Source organism: Filicampus tigris, chromosome 9 (genome assembly GCF_054856515.1).
Source record: "Filicampus tigris isolate MCC_2025a chromosome 9, RoL_Ftig_1.0, whole genome shotgun sequence".
In the NCBI taxonomy this organism is placed as follows: domain Eukaryota; kingdom Metazoa; phylum Chordata; class Actinopteri; order Syngnathiformes; family Syngnathidae; genus Filicampus; species Filicampus tigris.
In genome coordinates, this window is record NC_141225.1 from 23,494,865 (window position 1) to 23,519,864 (window position 25,000).

The following is a 25,000-nucleotide window of genomic DNA, read 5'->3' on the forward strand; positions in this document are numbered from 1 at the left end:
GAGCATGTAGAGAAAAACTATGGATTCTACATCCGAAACTACACTAGAATGTTGACTACTTTGTTTACGCGAAAAAAACTATGACCAGTGTTATTTGCATTACATCTATCGGTCTGCATACGGTGACAACACAAAAACAAGGTTAGTTTCCAAGTTCAAAAAACAAATGTAACGCCACAGTAAAAGCCCAACTAACACTTGTAAATTCACAATGAAAGAAAACATGGAAAGGTAATTAAGAGCGCTCTCTTTTATGTGCCATTTTATCTCCAATAACACGTTTTGAACACGTGGTGTGGGTAAAGAGTTTTAAGGCCGATGACACAATTTAGTCCGTAAACGAAGAAGAATCAATGCTCGAGGACAGCGGAAACTGTTGTCTTCTTCTCTTCTCCAACCTAGAGTGAGAAATGGCGGCGTCTGTGTGCCGAGTCGGGAGCACCGTGGGTCGTGTACTCGCCAAAACCCGCAGTGTAAGTACGGCTTAAAGTAACTCGTCAAAGTAACGGCCCAAAGGTTCTTCAAATGCCCTTTGTGGAAGTGAACCCACAAGAAATAGAGAAAGCAACTGTCTTGGTTAGCTTTTCGCAAGTCGTACATTCAGTTAGCATTTTAGCATTGGCTAGCTTGGAGTGAAGCAAGGTCAACTGACAAATGATTATACCGGGTTTTGCCAGCGATAATTTCGTTGCGCTTTGAAGGTTGCATGTGTGAATTAATTGTCGTATTTCCGATGATGGGCTTTCTCACTGTCTATTCTTGTCAAAAGTAGTATGTCCCAATTTGCCCTCTCAACGTAGCTTAGCTTCCCAAATAGGCTCTAGTTAGTATGCTGACTTGGACTAAAGAATTGAATGATGCGTTCTCATCGGTTGTCAACGTGTCTTCTAACTAATTATTTGGCCGTTGCCATAATAACTTATGGTCTGTATTTTGACCTTGGATTGTCTATTGTACGTCGGCCAACCTGTACGTCGGCCAACCTATTTTGTAGATTCAATTGATTCTAAATTGCTTATAGGTTTCACAACTTGATTGTAATGACAAATTTAATCTTAATATACGTCTATAACACATATGGTAATGTGTTACTAGTCTACGAAGTGCGTTTTCTGTTAGGTTTTGCGGTTGTTTGTGTTATAGTTATCGCCCACATGAGTTTTCTCAAGCAATAACCACTCATTGGCCAACAGCTTCTGTTTTGGCTCTATTGCCTCTAAAAGGTGACACAAATGTAACATAAGTGATCTAAGTAAATTTTGCCTAGTGTTTGAAGGCAATCAATACATTCCTCAATGGCGATCGAGGTGTTATTGATATGAATTGTACATTCCAAATGACTGTCTTACCCTTCTAGTCCCTCCTGCTGTCTCTGAGGCGTGGGCAGGCCTCAGTCAGCTATGCCCAAAGCCTGCTGGGAGCCCCTGAAACCCGTCTCTCTGCCCTGGATAATGGGTTGAGAGTCGCATCGGAAGAGACGGGACATGCTACATGCACTGTAGGGACTTCAGAACTTGTATCACTGAGGTGTCACTGTGCTCATGATTAACGCTTACTTTCTACACATCTCCTCTTCGTCATAGGTTGGACTGTGGATCAGTGCTGGCAGCCGCTATGAGAGTGAAAAGAACAACGGAACAGGATTTTTCCTGGAGCACATGGCTTTCAAGGTAGTCATTGGTTGATTCACTGACACCATTTCACATGTCAATACAGAGGTCCTTGCTTTATGACAATACGAATTTGCGATACATTGAGGAGACGAGCATCGGACAAAGATTAATTTGGGTAGTGGCACAAAAGTTAATGTCGCTTATCATCGTAATTGCTGTTTTTCATGGATTATTTATCATCATGATGAATGGATACTGGATAGTTATTTACTTTAATTATAACTTTGCTACTGCTTTAGCATCTGCTAGTGCTAGACTAGAGCACATTCTGACTCAGGGACAAATTTGGGTGACATCACCATTGAAGCAATTGGGCTTCTTATTAAACAGGACCCACTGTAGTGAGTCAAACATCAAACTTTGACCAACCTTTTTGTCCTTGATGTCTAGGGAACCAAGAAGCACCCTCAGTCAGCCTTGGAGCAGCAGGTGGAGTCTATGGGTGCTCACTTGAGTTCTTACACAGCCCGGGAACACACCGCATACTACATGAAGACCTTGGCTAAAGACCTGCCTAAAGGTATCATGACTCGTTAGCTTGATTGCATTTGCGGTTATATACGGATTAATGTGCCCAAACTCGCGATATGATTGATATCGCCCCCCAAAAACACCAATTTATTTGTGACATGTTAGCAAAATTCATAGTTAATCAAATTAATGAGTGTTGAAAAAGATGGTTTTATAAAATGTAATAAAGCCGAAAGTCACACACACACACGCGTGTCGTACATTTGTGTTGATGCGTGCCTTTAAGGGGTGGGGCCTTGTGAGTGATGTCAGGAGCTGCAATCAATTGAGTTTGCCTTTTTCCACAGTTTAGTGTTAGTGTTGCTCCTTGTGAGTGTTTTCGTTTTATATTTTTGTGTTTGACTGTTGGTCCCATTCCATAAATATCTACAAGCGCATCAACGACTGTGGCTGTCCTTTTTTGGTCACGTCCCTCCAGCAGCAGTGTATCTGAAGCTCACTTGTGACTCACGTGCTGCTTCGCTACACTAAGAAAAAAAATGACCAAGCAATAGCCTGTAAATCAAAAACTAAATTGGCACACTTCTAAGTCAAGGCACCCCCGGAACTTTTTTTTTTTTTTCTTCTTCTTTTCAGCTGTGGAGCTGCTGTCAGAGGTGGTGCAAAACTGCTCGCTGAGCGAGGCAGAGATTGAGCAGCAGCGAGGTGTTGTGCTGCGCGAACTGGAGGAAGTGGAAAACAACCAGCAGGAAGTTTGCCTGGACTTGCTGCATGCAAGCGCCTTCCAGGGTACTGCGCTGGGCCACAGTGTACTGGGACCATCCAACACTGCTAGGTAGTAGGGAACAAAAGTTAATAACGCATCAATGCGCAACTCTTCAAAATGTCAAATTAATCATTTTGAATTCTATTAGAACTATCACCCGCCAGGATCTCGTGGAATACATCAACAGCCATTACAAGGCTCCCCGCATGGTTCTGGCTGCAGCTGGAGGTTGGCCCGCTTTCTGCCACCGTTATGCATGCGCGCTATTCCTGGAAAGATTGGCCCTTCACGTGATGTGCTCAATATGCAGGTGTCAACCACGAGGAGCTGGTCGGTTTGGCCCAGTCTCACTTCAGCGGCGTGTCCTTCGAGTATGAGGGGGATGCCGTTCCTGTGTTGTCGCCCTGCAGATTTACAGGAAGCGAGGTGAGCTGCGAAAATAGTTTTGCATGGATGCTTCATGCCTTTTGGTGCTTTGCTTGGCTTGCCTAAGTTTCTGCACTGGAAGTAAGATCGTACCATGGGAAACTGGGGAAACCACATATACATGCTAATTGGGATTTATATGTTGGAGACAGTTTAAAAAAAATAAAAAAATGATGCTGATGTGTCCGTGCACTGGTTCTGCCCAGATCCGCATGCGTGATGACGCTCTGCCCCTGGCGCACATCGCCATCGCTGTGGAGGGGGCCGGTGCTGCCAGCCCAGACATCGTGCCTCTCATGGTGGCCAACGCCATCATCGGAAGCTACGACCTCACCTGCGGCGGCGGGAAGGTTAGACGCCAGCATACTGTCTCGAGCCATGTCTGCGAAAACTTTGTTTAATCATCCCCTTCAAGCTTTGCCCACTTGAGACTGTGCGTGTTTTGAGTGGCCATGATGGAGGGGTAAATCATGCTCCTCTCTCAAAACCTGCGTCAGGGGTTTCACCCCTGCCGCCGGACCTGTCGGGAGGGACACCTGCAGTACAATCGGCAGATGAAATTGTTTCAGTCACCCACTTTGAAATCACCCGTTTTTTTTTTTTTTTTTTTCAAAACAATAGAGCAGAGAAATTAAATGAATACACAGAGAGAAAGATGTAGCAGATAAGTCCATTTTGATAGGACTCTTGTAAGGCAGACGCTTACTATGTTCACTCCTTATTCACGTGAAGAACATGAGCAGCCGTCTGGCCCGCCTGTCGGTGGAGGAGAACCTGTGTCACAGCTTCCAGGCATTCCACTCGTCCTACAGTGACACCGGCCTGCTGGGCATTTACTTTGTGACCGACAGGCACCACATTGACGACATGATGCACTGGTCCCAGAACGCCTGGTGAGAAATGGCACTCGTGGCTCTGATCACGTCAGCTGCGCCATTCGTTTTAACTTACGAAAACGGCGTGGTGTTGTGCCCCGTGCAGGATGAATCTGTGCACCACAGTCACTGAGAGCGATGTCGCCAGAGGCAAGAATGCTCTGAAGGCCACTATGGTGGGACAGCTCAATGGTACGGAACGATTCCGTCGATGCACTTGACACAAACGCACATAGAGACAAATCAATCTCGAGTCTTTTTAAAAAAAAAAATTTTTTTTGTCGATAGGAACAACACCGATTTGTGACGACATCGGCAGGCACATTCTGAACTACGGACGGCGCATCCCACTGGCTGAGTGGGACGCTCGCATCGATGTGAGTCCCTTTTGAAACGTTAGCCCGCGAGGGCGGCCCCGTTGTGCTGACCACACTTTGGCGGCATCTTTCCAGGCCGTGACCCCCAGGATGGTGCGTGACATTTGCTCTAAATACATCTACGATAAGTGTCCAGCTGTGGTAGGTGTCGGTGAGTCCTGCTTTCAGCCGCACTTTAAAAAAAAAAAGAAAAAAAAGGATGATGCACGAATGTATGTAACCATTTACGTTTTCTCCACATCTCTCCCATCAGGCCCCGTTGAGCAGCTGCCCGACTACAACAGAATGCGCAGTGCCATGTATTGGCTGAGGTTTTAAATTGCTTCGTGTCTGCTCCTCGTCCTCACAAGACGATTGTCCACACAGACAGCCATCAATCCACCCTCTCTCTCATTCTCCCCATTGCCCCCTCTTTTATCATGTCCACTGTTTTAGCCATTGAGGGTGGCAGCTAACTAGTGAGTAGACATCATGAATTGGTAAACTGGTTTAATCTGCACATGACCTCAGCAGCAGGCACAGATGCGGGGAGAGGGAGGGGGGGGGGGTTGGACCTCAAGTAATTTACTGAAATCAGGACTCGGTCCATCCTAAATACAACCAGTCTGGAGCAAGAGTGTATTTATCATTTCTGTAAGATTCGTTTCTGTCTTCTATTGTACATAACAGAAGCTCTCGTTCTGATGAAAATAAAAGTCAAACAATGAGTCTTTTGTTTGTTGCGTTTGGTCCAGTAGTCATAGTCGATCGGCAACGTCTGTGACCGCACCTGCTGAAGGTTAGATTTTCTGTCACGCACTCAATATACAGACATAGATGCATTTTTGTCTGCCAAGTAGTCGCAAATGTTGTCCTTTCACTTCCATCACAGCAGCAGAGTGGTTAGCAGGTCTGCCTTGGTTCTGAGGTTTGCCCCGCAATTGGCCGGCCGCCGGTCCAGAGCATCGTCAGCTGCGATTGGTTGCAACTATCGGCAACTCTAATGAAGACAAGTGGTATGGAAAACGTGCGAATACATTTCCACCTTAGTATTGCAAGAGTAAATCTATATAAGAGGGCAAGTGTCTGAAAGGTTGAACTGCAGGCGGCAGAAATAAGCGTTGCAATCTTGATAAAAGGATGTATGAACATTGCAGATGGTTGCACAACAATGTTAAATGTAGAATAGTGACGAGTGTTTTAAAAAAAAAAAAAAAAAACTAGGTATTCTCACAGACCAAGAACACAACAGAGGAACCGACTTGATTTTTTATTCCTGATATTAGAATATGCAATATATTTCTACACCATAATCTGATCACAAGATCAGTCAGGACTACTACAAGGCAACTATACATTTCGTCTGCTGGCCTGTGAAGAAACCCGCCCATTTTTTTTTTGCATTTTTCTTACTTTTACATAAATGGTGTTTCCGCGTGATAGACACCGCATTAATGTAATTTTTTTTTTTTGGGGATCCAAGGTTGGACACGCTTTTCACAGGATAGCGACAATTTATTTGTATTTAATGACTGGTTTCATCTGATTCACCTTTGACCTTTGCAGCAATGTTTTCCCAAACTATTAAACCACGGCAACCCATTTTACGGCACGTGTCGCTTCTGTTAACCATGTTTCTGTCAGAAAAAGAAAATCTAAACTGCGAGAAATAATCATTAACTAGGAATGACTTGTTAGACATCTAATATTCAGTAAAGCTAGTTTTGTGGTGCTTACACTCGTCTCTGCTATCTTCAGAGTTGTACGAGGAACAATTAATAGATTGGAGTGATTCACCCTGCAAGTTGACTGCAACCGATTCGTTCTTGCTCTAATGAATGGTGAGATTCTACTGGGTCCCATCTTGTTCTGAGCACGGCTATCAGTGGCAAAATCACCAAGGACCCTGAACACATCATGGCATGTTATCTTTGAATCTTGGAGTGGGCGCTCTGCATTTCTGGGTGGCCGATGGTCCCTGGAGGCCTGATTGCGTTCAAAACAGCCTTTGCAGACCGTAGGTGATGTGTTGTAAATCCGGTGATGAGGCAGAGTTGAAGCTTGTTTGCCTCTCTTGTGTCCTTGGGTCTTATCTGCACGCTCGTGTTTGGCTTTGCCATCCCAACAGTATGACGCAAGTGTGCTCCAAGTAATTTGCATCCAGTGAGATGTGGATGCACACCATCATGTCTGTAGCGTTCCCCGCAATTCCAAAAGATGTTAAAGTTATCGACGAATTTAATCCCATGGGCGATGCATGAAGTCTGGAGAAACTTTCGATTCCTTTCCCCATGCAGTAGATGGAATAGGACCTGAAATGAAGACATGGTGTGTTCCATAATGACACAGATATGGTTCCACTGTTTTATAAATAACCAGGAGTTGTTGCCAGTAGAGATAAGAAGAAAAAAAACAACCAAACATATCTGTAATTAATTTTCAGACAAATTAAGTGTACGTGGATAATTTCCGGTGTCACTCTTGCGGCCCATTAGTGAGCCAAGGCACCCCTGGTTGCGAATTACCGCTGCAGAAAAGAGGTAACGTCTGTTTGAAGATGAATGAATTGGGATTTGCGTCATTACAACAGAGCTACGATACATTACACACTAGCTAGCTTACACACTGACGTACTTCCATGATAAACTCTTTGTGACTAAACTACACGGATGATAGGCCAGGAACTGCTTTGAATCATGACCTAATCTTACATTAATGTGAAGTCACGCTACATCTGTGGCAGCGATGCGACTGACTGGTACAAATTGTGAACATTTGTTAGGAGGAGGGCTGACATCCGCGCATCCACGATGACTCCTCTTGCCGCAGGACCCCCGAGGGCCCAGCCGTCGCATTCGTGTTGAACTTGGAAGTCATTAGCGAGATGAGGATCGCTCCGGTGATGGGATGCACTGGAGGTGCTTCAGGAGACGAGGTAGTTCTCGGCCTGACATCTTCCTCCTCGTCCTTTTTCCGGGCTCCTTTTTCCTTCTTGCTGCCTGCGTGCCCCTCGAATACGGGATGTTAGGCATCCACCACTGGGACGGTGTTACATAAAAGAACACACTGAAATGTCAGAGTAGTAGTTCAATTAAAGCCCACAGTAGGGCTGCTCAATTATGAAAAAAATTGTAATCCTGATTATTTTGGTAATAATTGAAATCACGATGATTCAAACGATCGTTAATTTTTGTGGCACAAAACAAGAAAATGTTTAAAAAATATATAAAGCCAAACTTATGAAGCAAACAAAATTCATAAAATGAGGTATTATAAAATTAAAATAAGGTGCAAATGTATACATGTAACTATGATTTCTTTGTGTAAACAAGTGTGTTGGATAGAGATGAATATTCCGAATCGTTTTTTTTACGATTATGCCAATTTTGTAATCGTGGAGTGTAATAACCGCAATTGAATTTCGATTAATTGCGCAGCCCTAGCCCACAGAACTCAAGGCATCTTAGATGAGCCGCTACATTTACATACACACAACAACAACAAAAAAATGCAATTGTCTGTTCAAGGAAGCAACAACACGGTTCAGCAGCTGTTGCTGTCAACCTAATGAAGCCTGTAAAATGTCCTTGCGGTGTTTGGGATTGCTCCGTCATGTAAAACTGCTTCTTTTAGAGGCATTGACGCAAGCACCTCAGTTCTGGAGATGTTGCTGTTGCGTGACAGGTGAAGAAGGACGTTTAAACATTGTGCCCGAGTGCAAAAACAAAAACAGGCACACGCTGCCTGTGTGTTTTAGCATCAGCCATTTTTACTCTTTTATTTGATAAGCACTGGCACGGGTTTGTTGTGAGCATCGCTGCGCCTGTTGTTTTGATGCTCGTCCTGGTCTGCGATTAACGTGGGCTTCTGTACGATTTTTCCCAACGCCGTTTCCCATGAAATGAGAAGTTGTAAACGACGGTACAAAAGAATATCTATTACATATACAATTATGTAGCAAAGAGCAACATTTGAAAGAAAACACACGCTCAGATGCTTGCAGTATCTGTGAAATCTCTTCCGAGCACAGAAACTGCACATTACACATGCACATTAAACATTCAATGTTGGCGCGTACAAATGAGGATGCAAGAGTTTTTTTTGTTTTGTTTTTGTTTGTCAGTTTGAGTCATATTGGACGTGTTCCCCCACCCAGAATCCAAACCCAGATGTAGTCTTACACTATCCTCCAGGCGTTACCGAGTTTGGCTTATTGTTGATGTGAACTTGGGTTGTGTTTTAATTCCATTTTTCACGCGGTACAGGTGGCTAACTAGTAGGTCAGAGGTCACTGTTTGTGTGGTTGTTTATCCACTGCCTCATTATTTGTCGGATGGCACACCGATACTTGCTGCTCACCACAATGCCAGACAAACTCACACATTTACGGCTCTCCGCGACTTCAGTTCAATCTTGACGGAGTTCTGATCTCTCTTGAGCGTTGGTGGTCCATATAGGCCTGCAGTACATAACGATCTTCAAATGTAGACAGGCAACCTGCGCCCTGAACCGATCGCCAGTCAATCGCAGGCACGTTGACAATTAGTCACGCTCGCTTTCTCATTGTCACCGAGTGGGAATAGAACCCACGTTGCCTGCGCAACTGTGGCGCATGGTCCATTTTTAATTTGCCTGCTGCAAATTCTAAAATTGCAAGTGAATGTGTCCCACGCACGAAACGTGCGCCTGATTGCGTTGCACTTCTTAGTTCCAACACTGGGTGGCGATAGTGAATTGAACAAGGCAGTTCCCCCGTAAAATCCTCAGCTCTCTGGCCTGCAAGTTGGACTGAATTACATTTCTATTTCAAGTAGCTGTGTGAAAGATGAATAGCGATGAGGTAATGAATGTAATTTTGTTTCAACAATACTTTTGTTTTTTGTTTTGTTTTGGGGCTTCTGCCATGACATCAGTAATAGCGCGTGGACGTTCGAATCGACTTCCGTCCTTATAGCGACAGGAGGAAGTGACGTATGAGCAATTCAGGACATTTGTATTTTTTTGGTGTGTGCCAGGGTTGCTCCCATCCCCCTCAAAGTTGCTTAGTGCCAGTAAAAACGATACATGATACCCCCAAAAAAAAGTCCCATTCAACTACTTGCAAGTCAATGTTTCATGAAGAGTTGTGAACATTTTTTTATTAAGGTCGAATTCTTGCCCAGTGCTGCTTTAATTCATATGCCACAAACGTAATATACCGTGTTTAGACTAGTGGAGGCGTATAGAACATATTATTGTCAAGAACATTTTTGACTTGACTTCCCCTGTGAGTTGACAGTACTCCGGTTTTTAATAACAGGCATGCTTGCTCGTCAACATAAAAGACATGAAAATGAATGCGGACACAGCAAGGAATATTGAAAGCGCCGCACACAAATGATAATAATCCTTTCTATGGTCAGTCTTATCACTGTAATCAAATTTGATATGTTGCTTTTCTGCATGATGAATCAAATGAACGCCTAAGTGTGGCTGAGACCATATCGCTCTCACACGTCCTCTTTTTGGGCATCAGCGCTTTATTAGTACATTTGGATAACTGCACTTTTCTTCTGTGCGCCGGCTGTCCGTGTCATTATGGGCAAATGATTGTGATTGTGTTATTTTTAGACGGGAGAAAGGCATAGCAATGATGGTGGAGGAAATGAGATTAAAAGAAGGGAGTGGGGGGGCTAACAAACAGAAAGGAGGGACGGCGACTACGGACAGCAGTGAAGACGGGGTCGTGCGGGACTCTCAGCCACTTGAACGTCCCGTTGCGTGACACACTGGTCGCTCCTGCCGTTACTGAGGAGGAGACAGAAGACATTTTTTTGTTGACTATTCAAATATCCAGATTATTTCAAGTGCTGGAAGTTGAAGTGCCTTTTTTCTCCCCCCCCCCCCCCCCAAGTCATCAACAATCCGCCGTAGTGACACCGAGTAAGTACTCACCAGCGACGCTCGAGCAGGACTTAGAAGTTGATTGTTTTTTGTTGTATTATTAGATACGACTGCATATTTTAATACGGGTTGTCAAAAAGGCTGCTTTGAAACAATTTGCTAGGCTGACTTCATCCTTTATGATAACGGTAAAATGTGTACATCTGTGCTGCCTTGCCTTGCCTTGAATGCATCCTCTGTTTTTGAGTGTTTTCAAACAATTTGACATCATCCCGTGTGCCCGCCAACAGACCTGCGAGCATGAGGACGGTGCGCTTGTGCTTCTGCCTGGCTCTGCTGCTGCCTCGCGGGATCCACGCTCAGTGGAGCAGCCCCGCTCCCGCCGACTTCGACGAGGACACGCTGGCCGTGGACATCGTGAACCGCGGCGGCGTGCTCAACTCCTTGCTACGCTCCGAGCGCCGCGTGCTTCTGCGGCCGGCGCGAGCCCCGCAGGTGGCAAAGAGAGCCCAGCCGGGGTCCCGCTTCGCCCTGTCCCTTGATGTCCCCACCAGCATTCTCAGCGTCCTCATAGACCTGGCCAAGAACCAGGACTTGAGGACCAAAGCGGCGGCCAATGCGGAATTGATGGCGCGGATTGGCAAGAGGAAATAGCGTGACGGCGCAGGGGGGGGGAAAAAAAGCTGGAATCGGAGAACAAACATTTCACTTTAATGCACTGCATCGCTGACAATGTTAGTAGCTCAGATACAATTAGACCATAGATGTTTCTTTTCGACTTGTATCACTAGTTAATACATGCACTTTGACCTCACTTGTAGGAGAGGAAAGAGCTGCACTAGTGTCTCATCCATACGGTCACATTCTTTGCGTCAGAAATCTTTCCCTTGTGTTTTTGCATGTCATGAATTCAAAAAAAGCTTGTTGAATTAAATACGATCATTATATTTATCTTGTTCAAGTCTTCTTCATTTCATTCCGTATCGACTAGCATCAGTGAGCCATTCAGGACAAATGAATGCGTCGCACCCAGCACCGGCGATGGCCGCGACAAAGACCCAGGCAGGATATTGACCTCAGAAAGAAAAGAAATCCGAGCTTTTATATAAGCCTTTGTTTGCAATGCTTGTTGCATTTGACACTTTTGGGTGGTGTTAAGTCTTTGCGCTTTATCTGCTGCGCTATAGAAGACGATCTCGCAGCGTGATTCATCGAGGCTCCTGTACTGAGCATGAAATGTGATTCAACAGAGTGAAATAAACTGTTGATCTGATTCACACTGGAGTTTGCTCTGTTGTACGCCCGCCATGACCTTGAGATTGCTATTTAGAACGCACAAAAATTAACTAATAAGCGGCAAACACCACACAAAGCGTCTTGCAATCAAGAGCGATATTTACTTAGAAAAAAAGAGGATGTTTTGGTTTGCTGCATACACCACGTGGAATCGCTCTTCTTGACCAGGGTGTTCCCCTTTGACATCATCTTGAATGTAGGTAAAATGTACCTGAACTACTAATCTATTCATATTTAGCATTTTAACTTCTGAGCTGGATCTTGTCCCAACTGACTGGCAGGGTGCATCGTGAGGTCATTAGTCATTCATTGTGTATTTACAAATATGGCTCTGAAAAGATCAACTTCGTGTTGTACTAAACAGGCTCAGTTGGCACACTGAGTGAGTCGATTCGTGAGTCAGTTGACATACTTTTTTGTGACATTTTTGTATGGTGGCCGTGTTTCCCAAGATTTTTGGAAAATAGCTAGTGCGGTGGCTCATGCAGTAAGGTTGTCAACTGCGAACTGAAGGCGCGCTGTTGTATGTACTTGCCTACACTTTTCTTTAGTTAAATAATAGTTACATACTATATTTTATAAATATATATATATCCAGTAATTGAACAAGCGAGTGACTGATAAATGGCACACAACCATTGCTGAATGACGCAAGACGTCATTGTGACAGTTGTTTTCCATAATCTAATGAATTAATTGTAGTTAATGATTAAGTAGTTATTTGCTATTTACAGACGGCTTTACTCAATAACTAAATATATAATAATTAAATAAATTAGTCATCATAATTATTGATAAACATCATAATAAACGATAATTTCCGGTTATGCCCGGAAGTCACAGAGCGTGCTGCAATCAGTCTGAAACGTGAGCCAGGTGTGTTAAATTAAGCGCCGTATGTGGGCAACTGCAGGAGCATACAATTAGCACGTAAGTTTTTAAAAAAATATACATGTATGCTGTACCTCTATCTTAACGCATGTTTTTCAAAATTTACAACGTTGAATTTGGGTGGTTGTTTTTTTTACGTGTATACTTCTGAGAATTTGAAAACGGATTGGTTTTGAATGCCATTCAGTTCTTCTCTAATGCTGTTAAACCTGCACAGAAGACCTGGCTTAATTGTCCTGATGGATCACCACTGTCGGTGAAGTATTAAACTAAATGCATGAGAATTTGGGAACTATAAAAGCTCCAAATCGTGTATTTACTGTTCTCTTAACACAAGGCAGACTTTTTGATTATATAGCAGTCAAAAGCGTTAGACTGAAGCTCACTGAGCTCAAACTGGTGTGCTTTTTCTTTGTACTACATGAGAAAATAAGTTGCTTTTATTTTAAGAGCCAACCAAAAAGGAAGAAAAAAAAAAAAACATGACCGGCAGCTTCCATTCAGCGACTCCTCCCCAGTGTTCCTGGGACACCATTTATACAGACATTCATCTTTTCAATGGGTCTGTTGTCAAAATTATGACATACACATTAAAGTGTACTATATTCGGGTAATGTGAAGCATATTAAGTTAATGTGCGCCTAAATGAGTAATCCTTCTTGATGCTCCATTATGTGTTGGACACCTGGATAATGTGGCCTTGTGGGTTTCAAGGCTGCAGGAACACATGAAACCTCAAGGTTGGGTTAGCATTAAGGAAAACAAACACAATTGGTAGACTATGACTCATCAAAAGCTTCAGTTTCTGATCTTAAAATCTGGTAACAGATTTTTATCTTTGTATTATGCTGTAGTTAATGTTACTTTAAAATCGCCTATACAGGTAATGGTTTGGATACCTTTGAACTCTGAAACGGTTTCTTTTTACAATGGGGGATTTTTTTCCTAAATTACTTCTAACCTTCATTTTTTTTTTTTTTAAGAGAAATCAAAGACTGCACAAAAATATCTCAAAGTCAGCCAGATGATCATTTTTATGGACTGGTTGTTTACAAGCATCCCTGAGCATTTTGTTTCATCTCAAGAAGCTCCACTGAATGTGTTATTATGGAAACAGGCAGTTTAGTTAGTCTTCAATCTACTCCTGTCAAATGGACTGTCAAGTCAAAATGTCATCTTCATTGCCCCAACATTTTTGGGGGGTGGAATATTGCCGCAGTGTTGTCTTTCCTGATGTGGCGGTATTCTTAAGAGTTTTGGCACAGTAAAACCAAATGCATGCCAATCGAAAGGCGATTTTGGTGAACTTTACACACTTTGACTTGGTGTCAGTCCAGGACATTCGGGATGGCCATGCAGTTTTGCGCAATGACACTGACGACACTCGACTTGCTTAACAAAAGTACAAAGTTCATTAGCCATCTGTCGCCGTGATTCACAATTGTCTGGAGAAGGAAGAGTTTGCGTGCGTGTGCACGCGCGCTCTTTTGCCGAGATTTGACTTGGCAGTTCAAGATAGCGGCGACCACAGTAAGGATTATTTTGGAGAAGTCATTCGAAAGAGCCGTTTCCAGCCTTTTTCGTCGTAAGACTTTTGCATACTTTCTGCTACTTATTTGCGTGACGTGAGACTGGTGCGTGTGCTGCTTGAACTTTTTCAATGTGAAACAACTCTGAAGCATGTGTTCATTCCCATCTTTGTCATACAGGTTGTGGCGCTCTCTCTCCAGCGATGGATTACGCCAGGAAATCTCTCAACCTCCTGACCCTATCTTCCTTCTCCAGGTAAGATAATTGGAAATTTGAGGAAAGGGCATCTGCCATCATTCTTGGCCGTTAACAGCATTCCTCGCTCCCTTCTGTGTAATCCTCAATCAGGTGTGTGACTGCCAGCATGTCAGCCAGCGCATCCGTGACCCAGCAGCTTCTGTCAAGACGAGCATCTCGGCCAAAACCTTTCCGAGTGACTAATGCTGACCGCAGTTTGAAGAAGGGCATCATGGCGGATGCGTTGGAAGACCTGATCAGTAAGGTGTGCACAGAAGAAAGCAAAGGGGGGAAAAAAAAAAAGACCACACCCACTTGTTTCAGCATCAGTTGTGCACGCAACTTCATGCTGGTGAAAGTTCACGAGAAACTGATGTCATGAATTTGCTTCTCATCTATTATGCGCGTAAGCCACGATTCCGAATGAATGGTTGGTTCCGTTTCTCCCCTGTGCAGGTGAGCGACTCTTTAAATGTGCTGTGTGCAAGTGGCCTGGTCCTGGATGAAGATGGCACAGGTGTGGACACGGAGGAGTTCTTCTCAACGCTGCCTGAGAACACCGTCCTCATGGTGCTGGAGAAAGGACAGAAGTGGACGCCGTTGCAGGTACGATGCCATATGCACCACTAGGTGGCACTGCAGATCAGCCGGCTGGCTCCCTCCGTCCACTTGCTATTTGGAAACAAGTGTGGCAGTAAGATCATCTGGAAGGACTTGGCCAAGATACAAGAGGGTCTCGGTTGGAGTCCTGCAGACAAAAAAAAAAAAAACCAACTAGTTGTTGATGAAATGCCCGTCTGCTTCCTTACTGCTATCTGTGTGCCAGTGAGCAAGGCACTGACACCTCCGCAGCTCTCAGGCCAAGTTGCGCAACACTTTTGGTGCCGCTTCGCTTTAGCATATGTCCTTGCATGGCTGCATGTGTGTGATGCGGTTATCTGTGAAGTGTGCAAAACAAATTATACAGTTGAGTGCAAGGTGAATTTCCGCTCATGGGGTTTAATCGGTAAAATTAAATCTTATAATGTATACAGATTTGTTACTGCAGCACTTTTACACACTGTTAACCATATTTATCATTTTATATGTGGCTGTAGATGAAATGGCGACGTGAACGCGAGCGGCGCACATATCGTGATGGTTACCTTCAAGTAAATGGGACCGAGCTTTTTTTTTATTTTTTATTTATTTATTTTTTATTTTTTTTAAATTTAAAAAAAAAAAAAAGTTATTTTGCAATGGTCGGATTTGGAAGCATGGCAACGCGTGTGGCGGCTCCAAGATTCGGCACTTGAATCCATTGAAGTGTAGACCTTCAAAATGTGTTTTGGGGACAAAGGCGAGGTCACCATCTTGCAAAAGCCCAGTTGGCGGCTCTTTTGACCTGCCCGTGTTTCTCCAGAAAAGCCCCTCCAGAGACGAGCTCATCAAACGCAGGCCGCAGCAGCGGACAGATGTGGCCAAGCTGACCTTTGACCTGTACAAGAACAACCCCAGCGATTTCATTGGCTGCTTGAATGTCAAAGCGACACTGTACGGTGTTTACTCCTTGTCCTACGAAGTGCGCTGTTATGAGGCCAAGAAGATGTTGAAGTGAGTGCCTGACATCCTGCTGTATTTTCCTGTTTAAGTTTAGGATACGTGGGTCCTTATAACTATCTCATTGCCTCTGTCATCGCTTACACCGCAGTAATGAAACATATATTTGTATTATAGTTATATACAGTTCTAACCACTGCAAAACCGGCAGCACAATAGCATTTGTACTGTTCTTTGTGCAGGGAAAATATCGTCGTGTACAGTATACTGCCTTATACTCTTCGAACCTGTGTGGGCGGCAGAGTTGAAATGGGCTAGGTTTTTTCGGAGATTAATTTTGTGAGGAGTTATGTCATCGCCAAAGAGGTGCTGCTGATCAACTCTGGCACAGACCTTGTGGGAGAGGATTATATTTCAGAATTGTTCGTGCCTCAGCACCGGAGAGCTCAATGTTTGTTCTTGACATCATTTGAGATTGTTAAAAAAAAATTCCTGCCATCTTGTATGCAACTAATCGAGAAACGGCAGGTTATATCGTTCGATATCAGCACCAGCATATTTTGTGATGCACGTTTCTCAAGTGTCTAATTAACCGCCTCTTCTGGTGAGACTAATAACGTGCGCGTTTGTGCGGTGCTTTCAGGGAGGCTTTGCGATGGACCGTCTTCTCCATGCAGGCCACTGGCCACATCCTGCTGGGCTCGTCCTGGTACATGGAGCAGCTTCTGGAGGAGGAAAATGCAGAGGAGAGACCAGAGGAGGGCCTGTCGCCGCATCGGGGGAGCCGAATCGGTCAGCTGCAGAGCTTTCTGTTGGGTCGGGCAACCTACTGATGATACAGTCCGACAGTTTGTGTTACATTTGCTGCTGAAACGACGTATTCTTCTTGGATGTCAAATTTAATCCGCTGGAGATGGAACAAATAAAACGAAGTACTTTTATTCCCCAACCCCCCCTTATCTTCATGTCTCAAGCTTGTGTACGGCAAAGTGGAGCCTGGTCAAGTCGGCGTAATTGGCAACAGGTCCAGCTGTCTCTCCCCCGCTTCCCTAATTGTCCCCTCGCTGCGCCTGTCCTGTAAATTGCAGCCGGCTGGAGAGGGAAAGAAAAGACAGTGAGGGCCGGCGGAAGTAAATGTTACTGAATGTGTCAAAGGGCAAGAAGCTGGATGGATCTTTGACAAATTGCCTGCAAGGCTGACAGTGGAAAGTCACACTTCACCTTTCCTGTGGTCCAGTGTGTTTTAGTATCGATGCTGTGTATATGCAACAATGGTGGCAACAGAGCACTAATGACTCAAGTGTGAACTGAAATTTTATGTTGAGCTGTAGATGCCAATAAAATGAGGAAATCCCTTGAACTGGAATTTGCACTTATTTATTTTTTTAGATTATTTTTAGAAACCTATATTTGCAGACTCAACTGTGTATAAACAAAATTCCCAATAAACGCCTAATTTTTCTGTCCATTTACACGAAATCGGATCATTAAAGCAGAAATCAACCCAAACACTTTTTTTTTCAAGAATGTGTTTTGGGCAGGCCCACTACTTGAAACATGGCATTCTGATTAATATTGCGTTTGTGGAATGTGCGTTAAGCAACAAAATGCCCCCCCCCTTTTTTTTTTTTTTTTACCCATCTCAGGGAGTGGCCATTTTGTCATTTCTGTCAATTGAAGATGACATCACAACTACCCGGGGCTCAGGTAATGACCAATCACGGCTCAGCTTCAGAAAAGGTTGTTACCCCTAGCAACTATGATGTCATTTTCAGTTGACAGAAGTGACAAAATGACCGCCCCCAGAGACTGTTAAAAACGGGTGGATTAACTCTTATTCCACAAATGCAATATTTATCAGAATGCCTAGTGGGCTTGCATAGAACATCTTTTTGAAAAAAAATGTTTGGGTTGACTTTCTCTTTAAGTTAAAAAAAAAAAAAAAAACATATACATTTGTGGGCATAAAAATGAAGTCTTAACCAAAGATCGGAGCTTGCAGTGAGCCGCACTGACTGATGATGATGACGACGGTGAAGGTGCTGAACGGCCCCTCCCCCTCCTCTTGCGTGTCATCTCTCATGCAATGTGTATCCATCAGGAGACTGAAGCCTGCTGTCGGTACACGCGTCCATCCCGCGGAGCTGAGCTGCGTCCGGATCTCGGCGGCTGGCGGTGAAGCTGCTGCAGCTCAACATGTGCTCGGACGGACGAGAGACTTCGCATCCACGACATCCACGCTTGTCTTAATGCGGACGCGGATTGCAGCTGAGCGCGCCGCTTCAAGGTAGGAGTGCACCTGAAGTCTCCTCACTGTGGACTGCACAATTCCACAAAGCTAGTGGGTCGTTTTTTTTTTGGACTGAACGTGCAGTGCAGTACGTGTTACAGTTGGGAAAGATGTGCAACTTTGGAGGCATTATTTGAACTTCGAAATCGCTCCATTGTGCATCATTTACATACATCGAACGATCATGTAAAACTTTTTGACGAGCAGGCTATTGTGCCGTAATCAAGTTAGCATAATTTGTTGGTGGTTGGAGTGTTTTTTCTTTCTTTTTTTGTCTTTTTTTTTCACGGTCCATCACGCACAGCAACGCACGCTGCTTTCTGTACAAGATACAAAATATTGATTTGCTGGATGCCTTTATTTCGAGTCTGGGGGCGATTTGGACGTGGGAGTGGGTCTTGGCACAGTCACGGGCTTCGGGCTTGTGGATTTCTCCCACGCTCCCAAGGGGTGTGCTCCATGCAGCAAAGAAAGAAAAAATAAAATAAAAAGCTCATCGTGCACATTGATGCGCTTGTGTTGTTGTGAGCCTACGCGAAGGTCACTTAAGAAAACTCCTAGTGCTGGATAAAACAGATATTTCTGCGTTCACTGTTAGCTTATTCAAATGTTTTTGGCTAAAGTCAATAGGTACTCAAGTCATGTATACTGTATCGGCAAAACAGAGTCATGTATTTATTTTCATGCAAGGCCAACATGAACTTGATTTGAGTATGATAAAACCGTCAAAAAAACTAGTAAAAAAAAAAAAGTGAATACTTGCCATTCACAATAGAGACCAAGCCCTGATGCAAATAGGGAAAAAAAAAATCACAAATTATGGATGACTCCGCCCCTTATGTTTAAAATTGCCCATAGACAATTCTAAACAGATTGACCCCAAACTATGATCCCCAAACACTGTGATATCATTTCAAACTCATAACAGCACCCACAGGCAGGAGTGGAGCTAGAACTTTTTCAGTGAGTTGACCAAGGTGACATAACGACTCACTACGGGGTGGCCAGAAGATGACACGAGTGCGGGCCCGTCACTGGTGGAGCCAGAGGAGGGGCCAGGGTAGCACTGGACCCCACAGGTGACCCCCCCCCCAGAGATAATTTAAGGCGCCACATGTCTTGTAGCACTGCACCCTTCCAGCATTTTGAAACGAGTGGCGCCAATCGATTGCTTTGTTCCTCCTGTACAGTAGTTGGCGCCACATAGCAATAAATGTTGCCATCCGCCTCACTAGAAAAAGAAGAGCCACTCCTGAAGAAGACCGATTTTGGCTTGAATTATGAAAAAAAAAATTGAGCTCGACTAACTAAAACAGCCAGCAAACAAAGAAGAAAAAGAAAAGGATAATACTTATAATAATACAGATAGATTGTTTTGGAAGGACAGCAAAACGTTTCAGAGGTTTTGCTAGAATAACAGGGCGGCATTGTGGTACGACTTGGCGGGGTTCACTATTTCATGGCAGTGGTAGAAGTTGCATCATGCAGTTTACTTTGTCTTAAATTCAACCCGTCAGGGCAAAGGCAGCATGAGTAGTGAAGAAGTAGAGTAGGATTGTTCTTTGCAACATTGTGAGGTCAATCGTGACCTCGCTCGCGCGGCAAAAATTGCCCTCCATCGCCCTACTCGATGTTTGCTGTGTCTGAGGTGCTTCTTTTGCGTGTTTGGTTTGTGATCACGCAGGAATGAAAAGAGATGGGAAATGGAGGTCTGTGTGATTTTGTGTACATGTGAAAACATTCAAATTCCTCTCTTCCTGCCTAATCGCATATTTTAATTCAATATATGTGTTTCTCCGCCAGTTGACTAAGTAGCCCTCAGTCACAAAATGTGCATCTCTTTTCGCCCCGTTTTCCTCTGCTCGCTACATTTGCTCGTTGATAGCCTTCAACGGTTGGCTATTTCAGCTCCGAAATCAATAATTCAGGTAACAGGACAACACAAAGGCCCTCGGTGGCGGGTCTGCATGAATTGTTCAAAACGGCACCTTTCGAGAACTCCAAAGTCCACCTGAATAATGGACCTGTTTCCCAATCCGCTGTCAAATCTTTAATGGATGCTTTTAGACCTTTTATCTTCTTGAGTCACCAGAAGAAGTAAACATTTAAGATGATGTTCTTCAAAACAAGCAAAAATGAGCTCTTCCCTGCCTCACATCCTCGTCTCTGTTTTTTTCCTTTTGTCAAGCTGGCATCCTTCCATACCGCTTCCAGCTGCGCGCTCCCGTGCGCCGGTGTTCGAATGACACAAAATGATTGATGATTTGATACAAATGAAGATGAATAACATTATTATTGACAGAGCAGGGCATTTTCGTGGACACAAAAAAAAATATTGATCCAATTAGGACTTGCGTGTTCGTGCATCGCACTTCTGATTGGAACAAATTACTTTTGCACAGATTGACCAAATATAGCGGAAATAGTAGTAGAAGAAGAAGCCGTAGCGACTTCCGTGTTAATCAAACATTGGTTCGTCCATTTATACTTTAAATGTTAGCATTATTTTTTGCATATATTTGCCGTTTGCGCTGTACACTTTAACGCTTCCTAATGGAGCTGTAAATGTAGCAGTACCGTCTTGCGCCTGCTATGTCTTTCGCTCGCTCTGCTTCCACTAGCTTCCGGGAATAACAAATGTGTATATGGACGTCACAGACATGCGCGGTAAAGACGGTTTGTTCCGAAATTTTGGAATAAGTGTTTTCATGCGCGCCGATCGGATTATCAATGGTCATAAACCAGCCCTCTCGTTCGGAATACAATCTTGATTGGAATCGGCTTGATCTGGTCAGAATATTCCGGAAGGATTTTCATTCCGATCAGGCTAAATGTGTCCATGTAAACGTAGGCACTGTGATGAAATTGGAGGTGTTGGTTAAAGCTGCCCTGCTATGTCACCTGCACCAGTATTGAATATGATATTCTCAAGAACATCTCCAATTAAGAATCACTAACTTCCATGAATGTGGAATAGGTTGTAAAAGTATCTCTAAAAGACGAAATGTTCATCGGTCTGCAAAACAGAGAAAGTTCAGGACTGTTCCTCCTCTCTTTCGGCGTGGCCACAAGGTCACGGTTCAGGATTACCAATGAGGGGGGAAAAAAATCGGCTGAAACCTTACTACAGAAATCTCTGGCACATCATCATCTCTGTTGACAAATCTTTGAAAATCTGCTTCTTCTCTGGTGTCACGATTAAATCGTAAAATTTCAACCATCGACAATATAAGGTGCTGTTGTGTTTAAGGTTTGTTGGCATCTGTCATCATTTTTGTTTCAAAATAATCTTCAAAATGATTCACACTTTAGCCATCCCTGGGGGCGGCCATTTTGTCTTCTGTCGACTGAAAATGACATCACAACTTCTCACAACGATCAATCTCGGCTCGGGTTCAGAAAACAGGTCAGCCGTGATTGGTCGTTGTGAGCAGTTGTGATGTCATTTTCAGTCGCCAGAAGACCAAATGGCCGCCCCCACAGATGGCTCAAAACGAGCGCATTTTGCTGCTTAACCTTTATTCCATAAACGCAAAATTCATCAGAATGCCATGTTTCAATTAGTGGGCCTGTTGGGAACACATTCTTGATGAAAATATATTTGGGTTGACTTCGGCTTTTAAGGTCAATTGCGCATAAAAATCTACCAAAACCAAACCCATGAGGGGATAAAGTGGACGCGACATAGTTGGTTTCCTCACATTTGAAGATGAGGGTCATGGCCCTCCCCCTCTGCACGGGGTCGCTTCTGTACAAAAAAAAAAGCGGGCCTCTTAAAAGCAGACGTCCAGCTGAGAGTCACCCTCAGCGGGGGATTACGTGTTCCGTTCTTATTTGTTTTACATTTCATGAACTAGCCTTAAACATTTGCAAGCCTCTAATGTACTCCAGAGCTGCGACTTATACCTTCGATTGCTCTCAGTGGGTGCTCAGTGGTACAGCTAGATGTCTGTGCGTGTGCGCGCGCGCGCGCGCCCGCGTGTGTGTGCCTGTGCCTTTCACACGCTGCTTGACTCCAAGCAGTGGTGAGCGAATGTTATGCTCCGACATGACAATTGTCTCCATCATAGTGTGCTGACTGGAGAGAGAGCGCTTTAATAACAGCTTGATGTCTCAATAGGGAGCCTATTTACACGCGCGCGCGCGAGCGCCCGCGCGCACGCGTGCCGAGGAGGAGAGTACATGTTGTGTGTACTTGTTTCTGCTGCAGCCGTTCGTTGTCGACCGCCCCCTCGCATCGCGCTCTTTTGAATGCTGCCATTTCTATCCGTGTGCATTGTTTGGTCCCGAGTGATGAGCATTCTTGAAAATGTGTGCTTTGACAGAGTGAAGTGACTGAAGCTTCCCTTTCGTGGCACAGTGGCAGCATGTTAAGAGGAAGCGCCTATTTTTATTTTGGACTTTTTTGGGGGGAGGTGTGGGGTATCTTCCACCTTGTGGATCTTATTATAGATATCGCCCCAACGCTTTACCATTTGGTTGACCATCATTGCATTGTGCCCATAATGTTGGCCACAACATGATTTTTCTTCCTTTTTTAGAGGAACACACATTCAAAATGAAATTGTGGGCTACTTGCCTGATTTGACTGAAATTCAAGAGGGTGTTTATTTAAATGATTTAAAACTTTGAATTTGTTTTTATTTTATTGAATTGTTCAATATATCACAATTCTTCCGACATCAGATCATTTCAACGTCAGCCTTTGTTTACAAACATTTTCGGGATTCTCTTTTTGGAGAGCTTTCATTTGAAATTGTGGTATGATGTATTTAGCTTGTGAGCTTTATCAGAATTTTTCTCAATAGATATTACATGCATACATAATATATTTGTTAGCAACTACTGTATGATGTATCATCATTTTGAATTTTTAATTGTGAAATATAATGGGGCGGCACGGTGGTCGACTGATTAGCACGTCCGCCTCACAGTTCAGCGGTCGTGGGTTCGAGCCCGGCCCCGGCCTCCCCGTGTGGAGTTTGCATGTTCTCCCCGTGCCCGCGTGGGTTTTCTCCAGCTACTCCGGTTTCCTCCCACATTCCAAAAACATGCACGGTAGGTTAATTGGACACTCTAAATTGCCCCTAGGTGTGATTGTGAGTGCGGTTGTTTATTTGTCTCTCGAGTGTGCCCTGCGAGTGGCTGGCAACCAATTCGAGGTGTCCCCCGAGTACTGCCCGAAGACAGCCGGGATAGGCTCCAGCACCCCCCCGCGACCCTTGTGGGGATAAGCGGTATAGATAATGGGTGGATGGATGGAGATATATTGGTGCCACCAACATTCTAGTAAATAGCTGATGTCGATGCTATATAATGAAAGTCATCAATCCTTTTCGCAAATACAATCATAAACAATACTGTGAAACTGCACGCGTCCCCGCATGCTTTGCAACGCTCTTTGTAAATAGTTTTCGTAAACCATCGCTCCGATACTTTAGTTAAATACACCTCTGCCATTACAAGTCATCGAATCGTTTAGTTGTCCACAGTATGGCTTGGATGCTGGAATGTTATTGGAAATCATATACCACAGTCTAGCTGTGCCACAACGAAGTCCGGACCAACGGGAAGCCGATGTGTACGTCTCCAATGACACCACGAGTAAACAACTCTTTTTTTTTTTTTTTTTTTTTCCGCTAGTAATTAACCCTCGCATGCAGTTTGACCAAGGCATTGAGGAAACAGGCCAAATGGCTACCACTCATCAGCAGCCGTACTTGACATTTCAACAGTCAAGCTGATTCAAAATTGAACATGGTTGGTAATTCACACATATTTAAGGTGATTGTTGACGTACTGGCTAATTAATTGACTTTTCTGTTGCTCAGATTGATGGCACAGCCCTGCTTTTTTTTTTTTTTTTTTTTTTACTGCGAATAGTGTGTGTTGCAGATCCAACGTTAGCTAGCAAGCTAGCTCATGTTTTGAGAAAAAAAATCCCTCCTTTTTCCGTCTGATCTCACTTTGTCGCAACCTCAGCTCGCTTATAATATCCCTTTTCAATGCAATGGCCCATGTTGACCCATCTAAATAAAAAAAATAAAATATGAACGCGAGCCATGAATACATTCTGCTTTTGACCCAAGAACCAGAACCTCAGCAGGAAGTGACCTCCCACAGTGCGACAGTGTGAGACCAAATAACGGCTCTGTGGCTTTCCTTTTTGGACGCCGCAACTTATGATAATCGGTCAAAATGAAACGGCACTAAAGTGAAGCAGCGAGGATAATAATCTTGCCATTGCTGCGGGAAAAGTTGCTTTTAACAGGTTGTCAAAATGACAGCATGGTGACATGACAAGAGCAAGGACGTGAAATGTATTACATTTACAATGTCATCTATGATTTTAACAAGGGAGGTGTCTACTTTTTCACACTGGGGCAGGTAGCTTTGAATAGCTCTTTTCCCCCCCCCTCGATAAATGTCCATTTAAAAGCTGCATTTTATGTTTATTCCTGTTGTCTTTATCTGATATCTGCCTCAGTGGTGCTTTGATCGATCCGCCGCCGATCGTGATATGTCGATTAATGCCTTTTCGTTACCGATCACAAAAAAAAAAAAACGATCACATTAACGCCACGTTACAGACCAAACCATTATCTGAATTATAATCCATGTTCTAATCGTGAGTCGTGGTACCGCGGGAGATTTGTGCTTTGTACATCTGACAACTTTGCCAGTGGGCAATTATGAATCTTTTGGAAAGCAGGCTCTCTCTCACTCTCTCTGTTGGGAATTGGTGGGGACTAGGAAACCACAAGCTC

At 44.0% G+C, this 25,000-nt stretch overlaps 4 protein-coding genes and 1 non-coding gene across 18 annotated transcripts in view; all 5 read left to right on the forward strand.

The window, feature by feature from the left end:
- The first annotated feature begins 325 nt into the window (after positions 1 to 325).
- uqcrc1 (ubiquinol-cytochrome c reductase core protein 1) lies at positions 326 to 5,295 on the forward strand. Its single transcript, XM_086040669.1, has 13 exons — positions 326 to 473; positions 1,358 to 1,498; positions 1,584 to 1,670; positions 2,064 to 2,193; positions 2,781 to 2,979; positions 3,059 to 3,138; positions 3,221 to 3,336; positions 3,543 to 3,686; positions 4,069 to 4,229; positions 4,318 to 4,403; positions 4,500 to 4,588; positions 4,664 to 4,739; positions 4,842 to 5,295. Exons 1-13 carry the CDS (start codon positions 411 to 413, stop codon positions 4,904 to 4,906), a joined length of 1,437 nt encoding a protein of 478 aa, XP_085896795.1. The 5' UTR covers positions 326 to 410; the 3' UTR covers positions 4,907 to 5,295.
- Positions 3,754 to 3,874, forward strand: LOC147142644 (small nucleolar RNA SNORA26). Its single transcript, XR_015088254.1, has one exon. It is a non-coding gene; the product is annotated as a small nucleolar RNA SNORA26 (small nucleolar RNA).
- A 143-nt stretch (positions 5,296 to 5,438) lies between the features above and the next one.
- Positions 5,439 to 11,397, forward strand: LOC147142645 (uncharacterized). 3 transcript variants are annotated; one of them, XM_086040677.1, is made up of 3 exons: positions 5,439 to 5,583; positions 7,350 to 7,502; positions 10,741 to 11,397. In XM_086040677.1, the coding sequence occupies exon 3, from the start codon at positions 10,751 to 10,753 to the stop codon at positions 11,102 to 11,104; it is 354 nt and encodes a 117-aa protein (XP_085896803.1). In that variant the 5' UTR covers positions 5,439 to 5,583; positions 7,350 to 7,502; positions 10,741 to 10,750; the 3' UTR covers positions 11,105 to 11,397. The 3 variants fall into 3 exon arrangements, with proteins under 3 accessions (XP_085896803.1, XP_085896804.1, XP_085896805.1); XM_086040678.1 differs by having other exon boundaries at positions 5,567 to 5,583; positions 7,397 to 7,502; XM_086040679.1 differs by lacking the exons at positions 5,439 to 5,583; positions 7,350 to 7,502 and adding an exon at positions 7,512 to 10,489.
- A 523-nt stretch (positions 11,398 to 11,920) lies between these two features.
- LOC147142646 (lipid transferase CIDEC-like) lies at positions 11,921 to 17,303 on the forward strand. Of its 7 annotated transcripts, none has more exons than XM_086040676.1 (6): positions 11,921 to 11,942; positions 14,347 to 14,422; positions 14,516 to 14,669; positions 14,861 to 15,010; positions 15,807 to 15,997; positions 16,587 to 17,303. In XM_086040676.1, exons 2-6 carry the CDS (start codon positions 14,370 to 14,372, stop codon positions 16,774 to 16,776), a joined length of 738 nt encoding a protein of 245 aa, XP_085896802.1. In that variant the 5' UTR covers positions 11,921 to 11,942; positions 14,347 to 14,369; the 3' UTR covers positions 16,777 to 17,303. The 7 variants fall into 7 exon arrangements, with proteins under 7 accessions (XP_085896802.1, XP_085896797.1, XP_085896799.1 ...); XM_086040671.1 differs by lacking the exon at positions 11,921 to 11,942 and adding an exon at positions 12,536 to 12,676; XM_086040673.1 differs by lacking the exon at positions 11,921 to 11,942 and adding an exon at positions 12,718 to 12,893.
- Positions 17,304 to 17,847: 544 nt separating this feature from the next.
- The window catches only part of LOC147142647 (G protein-coupled receptor 22-like), a 32,654-nt gene continuing 25,501 nt past the window's right edge, over positions 17,848 to 25,000 (forward strand). For 5 of the 6 annotated variants that reach the window (XR_015088083.1, XR_015088082.1, XM_086040131.1 and 2 more), the window contains exon 1: positions 18,017 to 18,230. The gene's annotated coding sequence lies outside the window, so the exon portion shown is untranslated. Of the gene's footprint in view, positions 17,983 to 18,016; positions 18,231 to 25,000 lie in introns of those variants that run through there. The other variant, XM_086040125.1, reaches the window with a different exon arrangement.